Here is a 14370-nt window from a genome sequence, read left to right on the forward strand (position 1 = left end):
GCTGGGCAGTGCTCTGGTTAAAAACAAACAAACAAACAAACAAAAACCCAACAGGCTGTCCTATTAGTTCCATACTCTAAGTATGGGTCTCTTCCCTCTTAGTCACAGCTCCACATGCATTTGCAGTTTCAATAACTGCAAAAAAACAAACAAACAAACAAAAAAACTGGACGCAGGGCGGGTGAAACAGCTCACTTGGATTGTGTGGGCTTTGCCTTCTGTGTGACCCGGGCTCAAGCATCATCCCCCCGCACTGAAGGAAGCTTCAGTCTCACTCCTCTCTGCCTTCTCTGTTTCTTAAGAAAAACCGGGGGTTGGGGGTTGGGGTGGGGAGGAGTCTGGGAGCAGTCTGGGAGGTGGCCTATTGGGTAAAGTGTTGAATTCTGTTTTTTTTTTTTAACCTGTGCGTTGATTAGCTGTGGTTTTTGGTGGTGTGAAAGATTGAATCTGGGACTTCGAAGCCTTAGGCAAGGGTCTCTTTGTTTAACCATTATGCTAGCTACCCTCCCCACCTCCCACCCCTGCCCAAGTGTTGAATTCTGAAGCATGAGATCCTGAATTTGACCTTGGCAGTGCAAGTACCAGAGTAATCTCTGGTTCTCTCTCTCCTTTTTTTTTTTTTTTTTTTTAATCCTCCAGGGTTATCGCTGGGGCTAGGCGCCTGCACTAGGAACCCACTGTTCCTGGAGGCTATTTTTTCCCTTTTGTTGCCCTTGTTGTTTATCGTCGTTGTTGTTGTTATTATTGTTGTCATTGTTGTTCGATAGAACAGAGAGAAATCAAGAGAGGAGGGGAAGACAGAGAGAAAGATAACCACCCGCAAACCTGCTTCACCACCAGTGAAGCGACCCCCTGTAGGTGGGGAGCCGGGCGCTCGAACCGGGGTCCTTATGCCAGTCCTAGCGCTTCATATCATGTGCACTTAACCCGCTGCGCTACCGCCCGGCCTCCCCCTCTGGTTTTCTTTGTCTATCTCTCTTACTAATAAAATCTTTAAAGAGTGAACACAGTTCTCCAGAAGTAAAAATAAAGCACGAACAGCAAGCACACTGTGCTTTCATCTGGGAAAACACCCGGGGGTTCCTACTGATAGTCGTGAAGGGGCGCCCTCTCTGAGGGGCAGATGACCCATCACCCTATCCTCTCCCAGGAAAGTGTGGATGGCTAGCTTCTTGCTCCTCCTAAGCGCGAGAATGCCAGCGGTTCCGGACTCCTCCGACACCTGCGGGAAAGGCAGCCACCAACGCCACTTGTCTTTTTTCGCAGTCTCCCAGACTCCCCTCCTCTTCCCTTCCCCGCCAGTCTCCGCCTCTCAACGTCCCGGTCTCCCTGGCTTAGTCTTCGGATCTCTCAGTACTCCGCAGTCCTGCGGTCCCCGAGTTCGACAAACTACATCTCCCAGCATGCTCCGGGCACACGGACTACACTTCCCTGGATGCCCAGCGCGCGGGAGGGCAGGCCACGGCGGCACGCAGGGAGCGCGGGAAATCTAGATCTGCGCCGCTGCGGAGCATGGGCCTGGAGCGCGAGCTCCGTGGTGAGGACCCGGGGGCGCCCGGGCACAGGGCCAAGGGTGAGCTGGTCCGCTGCGAAGGGCTCAGACTCCCGGCCTTCCTCTCTCCGCAGAGCTGAGCAAAGCCAAGGCCAAGACTCAAAGGGACGGACAACCGCGGGAGGAGGCTGCCCTCTGCCACCAGCTGGGCGAGCTTTTGGCCAGCCATGGTGCGTGTCGCGCCCTCGGGACCGATCGGGTTGGGAGAGGGAGACAGGAGGGGCGGGGTGGGGCGGGGCGGGGCTGGGAGCTACCCGGCTTATCGTCGTAGCCCTTGGCGGCTGCCTGTCAGGGCTGAAACCTGATCCTCCCGCGTAGGCCGCTACGCAGAGGCCCTGCAGGAGCATCAGCAAGAGCTGCAGCTCCTGGAGAGCGCAGGAGACCCTCTGGGCTGCGCGGTGGCCCACCGCAAGATCGGAGAGCGGCTGGCTGAGATGGAGGACTACTCTGCTGCCCTGAAGGTGAGCACAGGGCCAGCACCCAGCCGTCATGAGAGTGACAGGGAATGACAATCACTGTTGGGGACCTAGATGAGAGGAGCACACTGACTCAGCCTCATCTCTCATGAGCCTGTGCTGGGGTCTCCTTGGCTGAGGCTGTTCCAGAACTCCTGTTCATGTTACTAGAGCTGAGTTCATGGGCCATTTGGGGTCAAGACCCACTCATCTGTGATCCGGGAGGTGGCGCAGTGGATAAAGCACTGGATAGTCAAGTATGAGGTCCCGAGTTCAATCCCTGGCAGCACATGTATCAGAGTGATACCTGGTTCTTTCTCTATCTCCTATCTTTCTCATTAATAATAGAGTCTTAGAAGAAAGAAAAAAGGGAGTCGGGCTGTAGCGCAGCGGGTTAAGCGCAGGTGGCGCAAAGCACAAGGACCGGCTTAAGGATCCCGGTTCGAACCCCGGCTCCCCACCTGCAGGGGAGTCGCTTCACAGGCGGTGAAGCAGGTCTGCAGGTGTCTATCTTTCTCTCCCCCTCTCTGTCTTCCCCTCCTCTCTCCGTTTCTCTCTGTCCTATCCAACAACGACGACAACAACAATAATAACTACAACAATAGAACAACAAGGGCAACAAAAGGGAATAAATAAATTAAATATAAAAAAAAAGAAGAAAGAAAAAAAAAAAACCCACTCACCACTCACACAGCATTTGTTCCCTGTTTTTCCCACCTAGTGATGACATTGACTGCTGTGAGTATAGCTTGTTTGTAGCCAGTTCTGTTAAGTTTAGGAGCTGTCCCAGATCAAGGAAGCTAATACCCCCTTAGAGTCAGGGAACAGGTGGTCAGCGCTCAGTGACCGTTTCCCTGACTCCAGCACCAGCACCATTACCTAGACCTGGCCCAGTCCCTGTCCAACTACACCGAGCTGCAAAGGGCCTGGGCCACCATCGGCCGCACTCACCTGGACATCTATGACCACCGCCAGTCCCAGGATGCTTTGCTGCAGGCGCAGGCTGCTTTTGAGAAGAGCTTGGCAATTGTGGAAGAGAAGCTGGAAGGTACACACACTCAGGCAGCCCTCCCCAGATCACCAAGCTCCCTATCTCCCTTGTCCTCCTCACCCTTCTAAATCTCTCCCTATCCCCATGGAAGGCAAAATAGGCTGCTGCCCTGCCTGGCAGTTTCCATCTGCCTGGGCCAAGGGCTATTGTCAGAATTTTCTCCTGTGTGAGCACTCATGACCCTCTGTCCCCCCTGCCTGTTACATGACCCTTCACCTGTGAGGTGGGGAGGCTGGACAGGGCCTGAAGCTGCAGAGCCTGAGTGGAGATAAGTCCCTCTTCCAGGAACATTGGCCTCACGAGAGCTGAGTGAGATGAGGACCCGACTCTATCTCAACCTGGGCCTTACGTTTGAGAGCCTGCAGCAGGCAGACCTGTGTAGCGAATTCTTCAAGAAGAGCATCTTTCTCGCTGAGTATGGCCCACAGGATCCTCCCCTCCTCCTGGAACCTCATTCCTCCCTACCCTAGTGACCTGTCTATTTCTTGTCATTGGAGGAAGAATGGGCTTGCTGGGGTCTTGAGCTGCTGCAGTAGTTGCATGTTGGCACGTCTGGACCCTGCACCTGATGTCTTAGAAATCAGGCCTGATACTCTCCTCTTACCTGCAGACAGAATCATCTTTACGAGGACTTGTTCCGAGCTCGTTACAACTTGGGTGCCATCCATTGGCGTAGAGGGCAGCACTCCCAGGCCATGCGCTGCCTGGAGGGGGCCCGGGAGTGTGCAAGAGCCCTGAGGAAAGACAGCTTGGAGAGCGAGTGCTGCCTCCTCCTTGCACAGGTGCGCTGGTGCCAGGTAGTCTGCAGGGGTGGAGCTGGAGCCTCTGCAAGCAGTGCTTTTCTTTCTTTCTTCAGGTGCTTCAAGACTTGGGCGACTTTTTGGCTGCCAAGAGAGTCCTGAAGAAGGCTTACAGGTTGGGCTCCCGGAATCCTTCGCAGAAAGTGGCAGTCAGCTGGGCCCTCAAGCACGGTGAGCCAGGATAGGCATCTAAGGGCCTGAAACCCCCAGGAGAGGTGGGCAGATGACCTCAAGGAGGTGCAGGCCAATGTGGGGGTCCTGGTACCCATTAGTCCCTCTGATTCAGGCGTCAGCTCTGATGCGTCTGCCTGCTTAGTCCTGCCATTCCCCCCTACTCCCCATGAACCTGTGAGGACTCCCCACACCATTAGCCCCTGGCACGAGACTTTCTCTGGCAGTGTTGGCTGTGGTCCAGCTGCAGCAGCGATTGGAAGAACCTGAAGGCAGGGATCCTCAGGGTGCCATGGGCATCTGTGAGCAGCTGGGAGACCTGTTCTCCAAGGCTGGTGACTTCCCCAAGGCGGTGGAGGCGTACCGGCAGCAGGTGCTCAGAAGGCGAGGGCAGAGGGCAAGGGACGCAAAGTGTGTTTGGCCAAAACTTCACACCCCTCACCGCTTCTCCAGCTGCACTTTGCGGAACTACTGGACAGACCTGGACCCGAGCTGGCTATCATCCATGTGTCACTGGCCACCACCCTGGGAGATATGAAGGACCATCATGGGGCTGTGCACCACTATGAGGAGGAACTACGGCTTCGTGCAGGCAACGCCGTGGAGGTAGGGATTAACCGTGTGTGTTCACAGAAACTCTGTCCCCACGGCTCTGGTTCGAGGGATATAGTGGGCTCATTCCTTAACACTGAACTCACACTCATCCTTCCTGCTTCAGGAGGCCAAGACCTGGTTGAACATTGCACTGTCCCGAGAAGAGGCTGGTGATGCTTATGAGCTGCTGGCACCATGCTTCCAGAAGGCTCTCAGCTGTGCCCAGCAGGCTCAGCGGCCCCAACTGCAGGTATCTTGTCACCCACTGTCCATGTTAGGTCCCCACATCTAGTCTTCCCACACCTCCCACGGGGAAGGCACCCCAGTGGCCTGAGCAGTGCTTCCTCTTTCTCAGAGGCAGATTCTGCAGCACCTCCACACCGTGCAGCTGCACCTGCATCCCCAAGAGGCTGCCAGCACTGAAGCTAAACTGCAGGAGCTGAGCCGGTCTGGGGAAGAGGAGGAGGAAGAGGAAGAAGAGGAGGCGGAAAAGGAAGGGGATGCTGATGTGCTGGAACCCAGTGAAGTGGAACTCTCAGAGAGTGGTGAGGCTTCCTGTGCTTGCTATGCTAGCCTTGCCCACAAACCACAGAATAGGACTCTGCAGGGAGCCCAGAGCAGGCCCTGGAAGAACTAGAGAGCAGAAGCTTTTGGGCCAGGGAACTCTATCTGGTGAGAGGTAATAGGAAATCAGGGCCAGACTTGGACTGAAGTTAACTGGGCCAGGGCTATGGGTTGACCTCTAAGCAAGTATGAACTGGGAGTTGGCTGGTTTCTGCTGTGCAGTGGATAGGGCTTATGACTTTGAATTTGATGAGTTTCCAGAACCTGTCAGTGAGCAGCTAAGTGACCCCCATGAAATTTAGGCTGAGCCTTAGAAGGGCAGTGATGGGGGTGGGCGAGCACTGTAAGGATAAGATCCTGGAAAAGGCAGACGGTGTAGGAGGGAGCAGAGTGAAGTGGGATTGAGCCAGGAACAGGCACAAGTGGAAGCCTGAAGCAGTGTGGGTAGGGATACCCATTGCCCATTTTATTTTATTTTATTTATTTATTTATTTATTTATTTATTTTGTCTCCAGGATTACCTCTGGGGCTCAGTGCCGACAAATTCACTGCTCTTGGTAGCATTTTTCCCCCCTCATTTTTATTGAATAGGACAGAGAGAAATTGAGAGAGGATGGGAAGTTAGAGAGGGAGAGAGAAAGATAGACACCTACAGATCTGGGGGGGTCGGGTGGTGGTATACCTGGTTAAGCGCATGTATTACCTACAGATCTACTTCACCATTCGTGAAGCATCCTCCCTGCAGTTGGGAAGCCAGGGGCTTGAACTTGGATCCTTATGAGGGTCCTTGCGCTTAATACTTACTACGTGTGCTTAACTGGGGTGTGCCACTACCAGGGCTCCCAAGGTGCCCGTTTTCCACTGGGAGTGGCTTGGCCAGGTAAAGCTGCTCCACTGGTGAGACAGCAGAGGTCTGGCATAGGGGGACCCACCCACAGCATGAACTTAGCTCATGTTAAGTTCTGACTGGCCAAGAGGACAGAAAATCAAGGCTGTGGCCCTTTCAAACAGGTAGCAAAAGGTAGTGGTGGGGAGTTGGGTGGTAGCGCAGCGGGTTAAGTGCACATGGTGCAAAGTCCAAGGACCAGCATAAGGATCCCGGTTCAAACCCCTGGCTCCCCACCTGCAGGGGAGTTGCTTCACAGGTAGTGAAGCAGGTCTGCGGGTGTCTATCTTTCTCTCCCCCTCTCTGTCTTTCTCTCCTTTCTCCATCTCTATCTTATCTAACAATGATAACATCAGTAACGACAACAATAACTACAACAGCAATAACAAACAACAAGGGCAACAAAAGGGAAAATAAATTTTAAAAAAATTAAAAAACAGTGGTGCTGACAGTGACTTTGAGGTCAGGAGAGAGCAGAGAACCCGGGGCTAGAGGCTTGGTTTATTCCTGGGCATCGGGACTCTATTCTAGAAGAAGAAGCCAATGGCTGGTCCCCACAGCGGGACGAGGAGGAGCCTCGGGGACCCAGACGGAAGGTGGACAGGGTAAGGCTGGCAATTTGAGCATCTGTCCTGGGCTGGCCAGCATTGCCTTGGCCCTCACACTCTTACTCCCATCCTGGCCTGCAGTGGAACCGCCGCAATGATGTGGGAGAGACCCTGCTGCACCGTGCCTGTATTGAGGGCCAGCTGGGCCGCGTCCAGGATCTCGTGAGGCAGGTGGGCTGATTGCCAAGGCCCTGCCACCTTGTCCTCAGGGAGGTGGACAGATTGTTGGGGGCTGGAGTCTAAACTGTGCTGCCTGGGGTGGGTGGGGAAGCATCTGGCTCTGCTGAGTCTGGGACAGGCAGAGGAAAGGACCCTAGGGTCTGAATTCAAGGCCCTAATTGCTTCCTGGTTTTGGTCACAGGGCCACCCTCTGAACCCTCGGGACCACTGTGGCTGGACACCCCTGCATGAGGCCTGCAACTACGGGCATCTGGGTGAGTGCAAGGCGGGCAGAGCCTGGCAGGTCCAGGTGTGGGGAGGGTGTGGTCTTGGGCAGGGCTCTGGGCACCAGCTCATGTGCCTGGGCTCACAGAGATAGTGCACTTCCTGCTGGACCATGGGGCCTCGGTGGATGACCCAGGGGGCCAGGGCTGTGAGGGCATCACACCTCTGCACGACGCCCTCAACTGTGGCCACTTTGAGGTGGCTGAGCTGCTTATCAAGCGAGGGGCGTCAGTCACACTCCGAACCAAGAAGGTGAGCTTGGGCACTGCTGGGGTGAGGGAGATGGGTGCTGCTCCTGACCTCCCTGCTTAGCCTATCCTGGGTGCAGGGCCTAAGCCCGCTGGAGACGCTGCAGCAGTGGGTGCAGCTGTACCGCAAGGATCTGGACTATGACACCCAGGCGAAGGCGAGGGCCATGGAGAGGCTGCTTAGGGCAACTTCCTCGGACCCAGGCAAGCAGGGATCTGCCTGTCTACCCCCAATGCTATTCCCCAGCCTGAGGTCCAGGGGCCTGATTCTGGGGGATATTCTGGCACGGGGTGGGTTGGGGGTGTTTACCTTCCTGCCTCACAGGGTGGCTTCTGTCTTCTCATAGGTCCCAGCTCCCTGAATGCCCAGACCTTCCCGAGTAACCATCTGTTTGACTCAGAGACTTCGCCTCCCTCAAGCCCCTGCCCAGTCCGGCCAGGAGCTTCCCAGGCCTGTGCCAGGGCCTCGTGGGAGCAGGTGGCAGGAGCTCCCCCCAGGCCTCGGAGGAGCTGGCAGGAGCTGGTGGGCAGCAGTAGCTCAGAAGGCGAGGACAACACTGACCCGCCCCGGCCAGCCCAGAAGAGGCACAGGACCTCAGCACAGCAGGCCAAAGCCCAGAAACCCAGCCCCACGGGTAACAGAGAGTTAGCTGTAGTGGGTGCAGGCCGAGCAGCCTATGTGGCAGCCATCAGAGGCGTGGGCAGTGCCCAGAACTGTCAGCTGGGGTCCAGTCCTCTGTGGAGCCCAGGTGAGGCTCCCACCCCACCAGCAGCACTGATCCCCGAAGAAGAGTTTCTGACTGGGGACTGGCTGGAGGAGGACTCACTGTTGACCCACAGTCACTGGAGCAGCCACCCAGCCCGCCCCCAAGACAGCAGGGAGCGCAACAGGCATAGTGACTCTGGATCCTGCAGCACCAAGAACCCTGCCAGGTCACAGGCCCGGGCCAAGCAGAGCCGGCTCACCCACTTCCAAATTCGGCGTTCCCGGGCCATAGCTAACAGAAACTGCAGCTCATCCAAGAATCCCCCAGGGAGCCCCAATGTTCCCAGGACCTTAGAGCGTGGCAGGGAGGAGCCCGCAGCAGCCCAGCCCATGGAGGATGCAGGAGCTTGGAGCAGAGGCTCAGAGCCACGGGGCAGGGCAGACACCATCCTTCCAGACTCAGCCAGTCCAGCCCTCCCCTCTCCCACCTGCCAGGGTCTGCTTCCACCCCCGCCCCCACCTATCCGTGTTCGAGTTCGCTTTCAGGATAATCTTTTCCTCATCCCTGTGCCGCACAGGTAAAGTGGACCCCAGTCTCCTTTCAGGCCCCAGTCAGCTCCGTGCCAGGGAAGGCCCTCACCTGCTTGTCGGGCTTGTGATAACAGGCTTGCTGTGCCTTGTGACCCAGTCCTGTCAGAGCCAGGCTGCTGGCTGAGTGAAGTGGGGTGGGTGGGTGCCAGCCTATTGGGGAGCCATGTCCTAGCTGGGGGATGGGGAGGGAGCCAGATGAGGAGTGTGAGCCCAGAGCACCTCCAAGTTCCTCACAGGTATGTGCAGACTCTGGGCTGCTCCAGGCTCAGGGCCCTCTGTCTCCCAGCAGCGAGGCCCGCTCTGTGGGCTGGCTGGCAGAGCAAGCTGCCCAGCGCTACTACCAAGCCTGTGGGCTGCTGCCACACCTCTCCCTGCGCAAAGAGGGTGCCCTACTGGCACCCCAGGACCCCATCCCTGATGTGTTGCAGAGTAACGAGGAGGTAAGTGACCCCCAGCCTCATATCTGGGTGCCCTCCTCTCAGCCCCTACTGCTTACAAAGGTGTCTTCCAGGTGCTGGCAGAGGTGACATCATGGAATCTGCCACCCCTGGCCGAGCGCTACCGCAGGGCCTGTCAGAGCTTGGATCAAGGTGAGGCCCAGGGGTTCTGTGTGGTGAGCAGAGGGGAAGGAGTCCGGCTGTGTAGCCCACCCTAGTTGGCCTTGTGTCCTGAGACCCAGTGCCTATGAAGTGCCCTTTCACCTCATCTGTCCCCAAACAGACATGTGGGTTACAGGTAGGAGGAGATAGGATGCCAGCAAGCCACTAGAGGCCACGCCAGGAGAAAGGAATTTCTTAGGGACTTGGAGGTATGGGTGGCTGATGGAGGTCAGGGCATCACTGAAGAAAGTCTGGCAGATCAGAAGGTCAGCACCCTCCTTCCCTGCTGGACACAGGCTCTACAGCCTCTACCCCCCCCCCCCCCACACACACACACCAGCTTCTGAGTGAGGGAGTTCTGCCAGCTTGCTCTCAGTGACATTCTCTCCCCCTTCCCAGGAACACACCAGCAGGTGCTGCAGGCTATGGAGCGCCAGGGCTCTGGCCCCTCATTCAGCACCTGCTCCCTGGCCTTACGCCAGGCCCAGCTCACCCCCCTGCTTCGTGCCCTCAAGATGCACACAGCCCTCCGGGAATTACGCCTTGCAGGGAACCGGCTGGGGGACACATGTGTCCTTGAGCTGCTGGCCACACTGTGCACTATGCCCAGCCTGGTCCTGCTCGACCTCTCCTCTAATCACCTGGGCCCCGAGGGCCTGCACCAGCTTGCAGAGGGCCTCCTGGGGCAAACTTCCTCAAAGGTAGAGACACAGGCAGCTTTGGAATCTGCTTACTTTAATCCTGGGTGGGGGGTTTGGAAAGGTGCCCAGCTCTGGGATGGGTAAAGAGACCATATTCTTTGAGGGGGTCTTTGTCTTCACAGAACCTGGAGGAGCTGGACCTGAGCATGAACCCACTGGGAGATGGTTGTGGCCTGGGCTTGGCCTCCATCCTACGGGCTTGCCCCTCTCTCAGCACGTTGCACCTCCAGGCTTGTGGCTTTGGCCCCAGCTTCTTCCTAAGCCATCAGGCTGCCCTGGATAGTGCTTTCCAAGGTGAGCTGCTGGGTGCATCCACTTCCTGTTCCCAGCTGCCATCAGAAAGGTGTGTCCAGGGGGTTCAGACCCCAGAGGGGAAAAGGGCCTTGTGTCACTAGGGCTGGCTTCTGACTGAGTTAGGCAAACCTGGGCTTAGAGGCCACGGGACACACCCTAGTCCAGCCGCACTGCCGCACTGCGGACTGGAACTCATGTCCCAGTGCCTTTCACCAGGACTCTGAAAAGCTGAAATTTGATATTTCCAGTCCTGAGGCTGGGATATGGGAGTCATGGGTGGGAAGGAGGATTAATTCTGTGGGGGCTGTGAGGGAAGGGTTCTGGGTGCAGGGGCAACAGGTGGAGCACTTCCTGGTCCCATCCTCTTATCCTTCATGCACGAACATCCCTACTTAAGGCCTATCTCGGGTCACCTAACTGGGGGTACACAGGGTATCCAGAGATGAAGAGACTTCAGTTTTCTATGCATAGAATTTCAAAATGAGTCTCCCTGAAGAGTTCCCCAGGGTGCTGGACCCAGGACTGCAGCAGAACTGGGGTAGTAGACATGGGGCTGAGAAAGGTTCTGGCCCCAGTGCAGATGCCAAGCACCTGAAGACACTCTCCCTATCCTACAATGCCCTGGGTACTGCCACCCTGGCCCGGGCCCTACGGAGCCTGCCCTCCAGCACCCTTCTGCATCTGGAGCTCAGCTCTGTATCAACTGGCAAGAGCGACTCGGGTCTTGTGGAGCCTGTGGTCAGATACCTAAGCAAGGTACTGGGGAGAAGGGAACCAGCCAGAGAGCCCCCAAGCCTCCCAGGAGCTGCAGGGCCTACTGGTGGACTTGGGATAGAAGGGACTCTGGCATTCCTTGATTGTCACACAGAATGTATTATGTAGCTTACTTGCAGAAAAGAGGGGTATTGAGGCTGGGCAGTGGTGTACCCAGTAGAGCACACATTGTCATACTCAAAGACCTGGTTTCAAGCCCCTGACCCCCACCTGAAGGGGGAAAGCCTCACTAGTGGTGAACCAGTGCTGCAGGTGTCTCTCTCCTTATAGCTCCTCCTTTCCTATCAATTTTTCTCTGTATAAAAAAAAGGAAGGGGTTGCCTCCTAACTTGCTGGTTGAGGGTAGCTGCTTCCCTTCGGTCTGGAGTCTAGCAGTATGTGCCTCTCATTCCTAAGGAGGAGGGATGGTGTCTGGCCTCTGGGGCACGGGGCCTCAATGGGCAGCAGGAAACAGGCACCCACCCTTCCGGCCCCTGGGCCTCTGCTTATGTGCAGGAAGGATGTGCCCTGACACACCTGAGCCTGTCTGCAGACAACCTGGACAACGAGGCCATAACAGAGCTAAGCAGGTAACAACTGCCACCAGGGCTTCCAGTCCTTAGGGACTGGGTCATCAGGCACACACAGGTGGTGCTGCTCCCTCTGCATGTCCTTCCTGCCATCCTGAATACAGCTACCATGTAGGTGGGCACCCAAGCCAGGCCATGTGGGTATTTGACCTAGTACCCAATGACTGTGGAGGAGCATACTCACCAGTGCTGGGCAGGGCTAGAGCTGGGGGCTTGTGATTCCTGAAGCTGTTTGTCTGAGAGCATTTTCCTTAATCATGGGGATGTCTCTCCCTTCAAGCTGACATCACTCCCTTCTGCTTTTTAATCCCTTGTCTCAGATGTCTCTCTGTCTGCCCCTCTCTTGTGTCACTGGACCTGTCTGCCAACCCTGAAATTGACCGGACTGGCCTGGAGCAGCTCCTCTCTGCTCTCCAGGGGCGGCCTCATGGCCTCTGCTTTCTGGACCTGTCAGGTGAGGGCGGGTGTGGTAGACACACCTGCACATTGGGACTGACTTCCTAACTTGGGCTTCTTGTGAAGTGACTGTCACTGCCATCAACAGGCATATGCTGAGTCCCTGGCTGATAGTGGGGGACACAGTGCTTTTAGAGGGAATTGTGTGAACCCAAGTCTTGGGGTCTCTGCTTCTGGCCTGTTCAGCCCAACCCTTGGGGACCATGGTGGGAAGGGTCCCCTTCCACTGTGACTTCCTCATTCCCATTGGCAGGTTTGTGTGTAAGGGAAAACTCAGGTTAGTAATGCTGCCACCAAAGGACCTTTCCACTTCCTGGCTGGGGCTGTACTTTCCCTGCCTCCTTGGCTTATCACCCAACATGACACATTCTCATTCTGGGATGGAGAACGAGAGCACCACTATGACATATTTGGGGTTGGAGATCAAATTCAAGACCTTGAGTCCCCCCATGTCCAACACAGTACCCACTGTAGCAGCCCCTAGGCTGCTCCCAGAAGCTTTTTTTTTTTGCCTCCAGGGTTATTATTGCTGGGGCTTAGTGCCTGCACCATGAAGCCACTGCTCCTGGAGGCCATTTTTCCCCCTTTTGTTGCCTTTGTAGCCTTGCGGTTGTTGTTGTTGATGTCGTTCATTGTTGGATAGGACAGAGAAATGGAGAGAGGAGGGGAAGACAGAGAGGGGGAGAGAAAGATAGACACCTGCAGACCTGCTTCACCGCCTGTGAAGCGACTCCCCTGCCAAGCTGGGGAGCCACGGGCTCTAACCCGGATCCTTCCGCTGGACCTTGCGCTTTGCTCCACTTGCACTTAACCCGCTGAGCTACCGCCTGAACCCTTTTTTTTTAACTTTTATTTTATTGCCTCCAGGGTTATTGCTGGGGCTTGGTGTCTGCACTATGAATCCACTGCTTCTGGAGGCTATTTTTCCTATTCTTTTTTTTTTTAAGTTTATTTATTTATTCCCTTTTTGTTGCCCTTGTTGTTTTGTTGTTGTTGTTATTGATGTCGTTGTTGGCTAGGACAGACAGAAATGGAGAGAGGAGGGGGAGACAAGAGAGGAGGAGAGAAAGATAGACTCCTGCAGACCTGCTTCACCTCATGTGAAGCGACTCCCCTGCAGGTGGAAAGTCGGGGCCTCAAATCGGGATTCTTACGCTGGTCCTTGCACTTTGTGCCACGTGCGCTTAACCAGCTGTGCTACTACCTCCCAACTCTCTATTTTTCCCATTCCTGTTACCCTTGCTGTTGTTATTGCCATTGTTGTTGGATAGGACAGAGAGAAATCGAGAGAAGAGGGGAGGGCGGGGGGGGGGGGGAGAGAGAAAGACCAGCAGTCCTGCTGCACCGCTTGTGAAGCGACCCCCCCTGCAGGTGGGGAGCCGGGCAGAACCGGGATCCTTGCGCCTGGTCCGCGCCATGTGCGCGTAGCCGGCTGCGCTACCGCCCGGCCCCCGCAGAAGCTGTCTTGAGGATGACCCCAGGAGAGGGGCAGTGAGTATCCTGGCCATCTTTCAGCTTGCTACATCCATCTGGCGCTTGTGAAAAGCACCTGGGTTTGTCTTCCATGACAAGAGTTGCTGAGTGGGGTTACTCAGCTTCTCTCCCCTCTCCCCCCATCCCTCCGCTGTACCTGCCCTACATGACCAGCCTGGCAGGATACCTGTACTTAGCTATGGGGGCTGCTCCCCACATGCCTGGATTCTGGGCACCTGCACTGACTCACTCGGGATCCTGAGGCTGCAGGATAATCCCTGACTGCTTGGCATCTTCCTGAGACCCACAGGCACCCTAATGTGCCACCTTGTGGATGGAGAGACTTAGACATGTCACAGATGTGAAAGAACCTTTATTAATACACAACACACCCATCCTGCTTAGCAGAGGCTGCAAAAGTCAGGCTCCTTGTAGTGCTGTGGGGACCCATGTGCCACTCTGCAGTCCTGGGAACAAATTGGTAGCGTCCTGTGGGCGTGGAGGAACTGTTCCTGTGGAGCTGCTGCACAGACCCTACCTACCCTGAGCCCTGCCCCTGCTCCCTGCAGGCTGTGCTGTCCAAGGCCCCCTGGGTCCCGGCCTCTGGGATCAGATCGCCTTCCGGCTGCAGGAGCTGCACCTATGCAGCCGACACCTCTCCGCTCAGGACAGCGACGAACTGCGCCGACTGCTGCCTGACCCCGGCACAAGCGCGCTGGATCGCGCCCCCAAGCTCTTCTTTCGGCGCCTATGAGCTCTGCTCCACACCCCTTGAAACAAATAAACGGCCGTGGCCACGCCTGCACTGGGGCTGCTTCACTGGGCTGGATGCGG

At 56.2% G+C, this 14370-nt stretch overlaps 1 protein-coding gene across 4 annotated transcripts; it reads left to right on the forward strand.

Annotated features, from left to right (window-relative positions):
- Nucleotides 1-1436: 1436 nt before the first annotated feature.
- Nucleotides 1437-14341, forward strand: TONSL (tonsoku like, DNA repair protein). 4 transcript variants are annotated; one of them, XM_060197305.1, is made up of 25 exons: nucleotides 1437-1537; nucleotides 1627-1722; nucleotides 1871-2013; nucleotides 2872-3055; nucleotides 3344-3473; nucleotides 3669-3840; nucleotides 3915-4029; nucleotides 4257-4402; nucleotides 4483-4635; nucleotides 4748-4873; nucleotides 4979-5168; nucleotides 6605-6678; nucleotides 6763-6852; nucleotides 7043-7115; nucleotides 7214-7377; nucleotides 7454-7577; nucleotides 7721-8657; nucleotides 8957-9110; nucleotides 9182-9260; nucleotides 9669-9970; nucleotides 10093-10264; nucleotides 10845-11020; nucleotides 11534-11607; nucleotides 11928-12061; nucleotides 14106-14341. In XM_060197305.1, exons 1-25 carry the CDS (start codon nucleotides 1513-1515, stop codon nucleotides 14288-14290), a joined length of 4218 nt encoding a protein of 1405 aa, XP_060053288.1. In that variant the 5' UTR covers nucleotides 1437-1512; the 3' UTR covers nucleotides 14291-14341. The 4 variants fall into 4 exon arrangements, with proteins under 4 accessions (XP_060053288.1, XP_060053296.1, XP_060053300.1 ...); XM_060197313.1 differs by having other exon boundaries at nucleotides 8960-9110; XM_060197317.1 differs by having other exon boundaries at nucleotides 6608-6678.
- Nucleotides 14342-14370: the final 29 nt, after the last annotated feature.

The sequence above is a fragment of the Erinaceus europaeus genome, chromosome 1, assembly GCF_950295315.1.
Source record: "Erinaceus europaeus chromosome 1, mEriEur2.1, whole genome shotgun sequence".
NCBI classification, from domain to species: Eukaryota; Metazoa; Chordata; class Mammalia; order Eulipotyphla; family Erinaceidae; genus Erinaceus; species Erinaceus europaeus.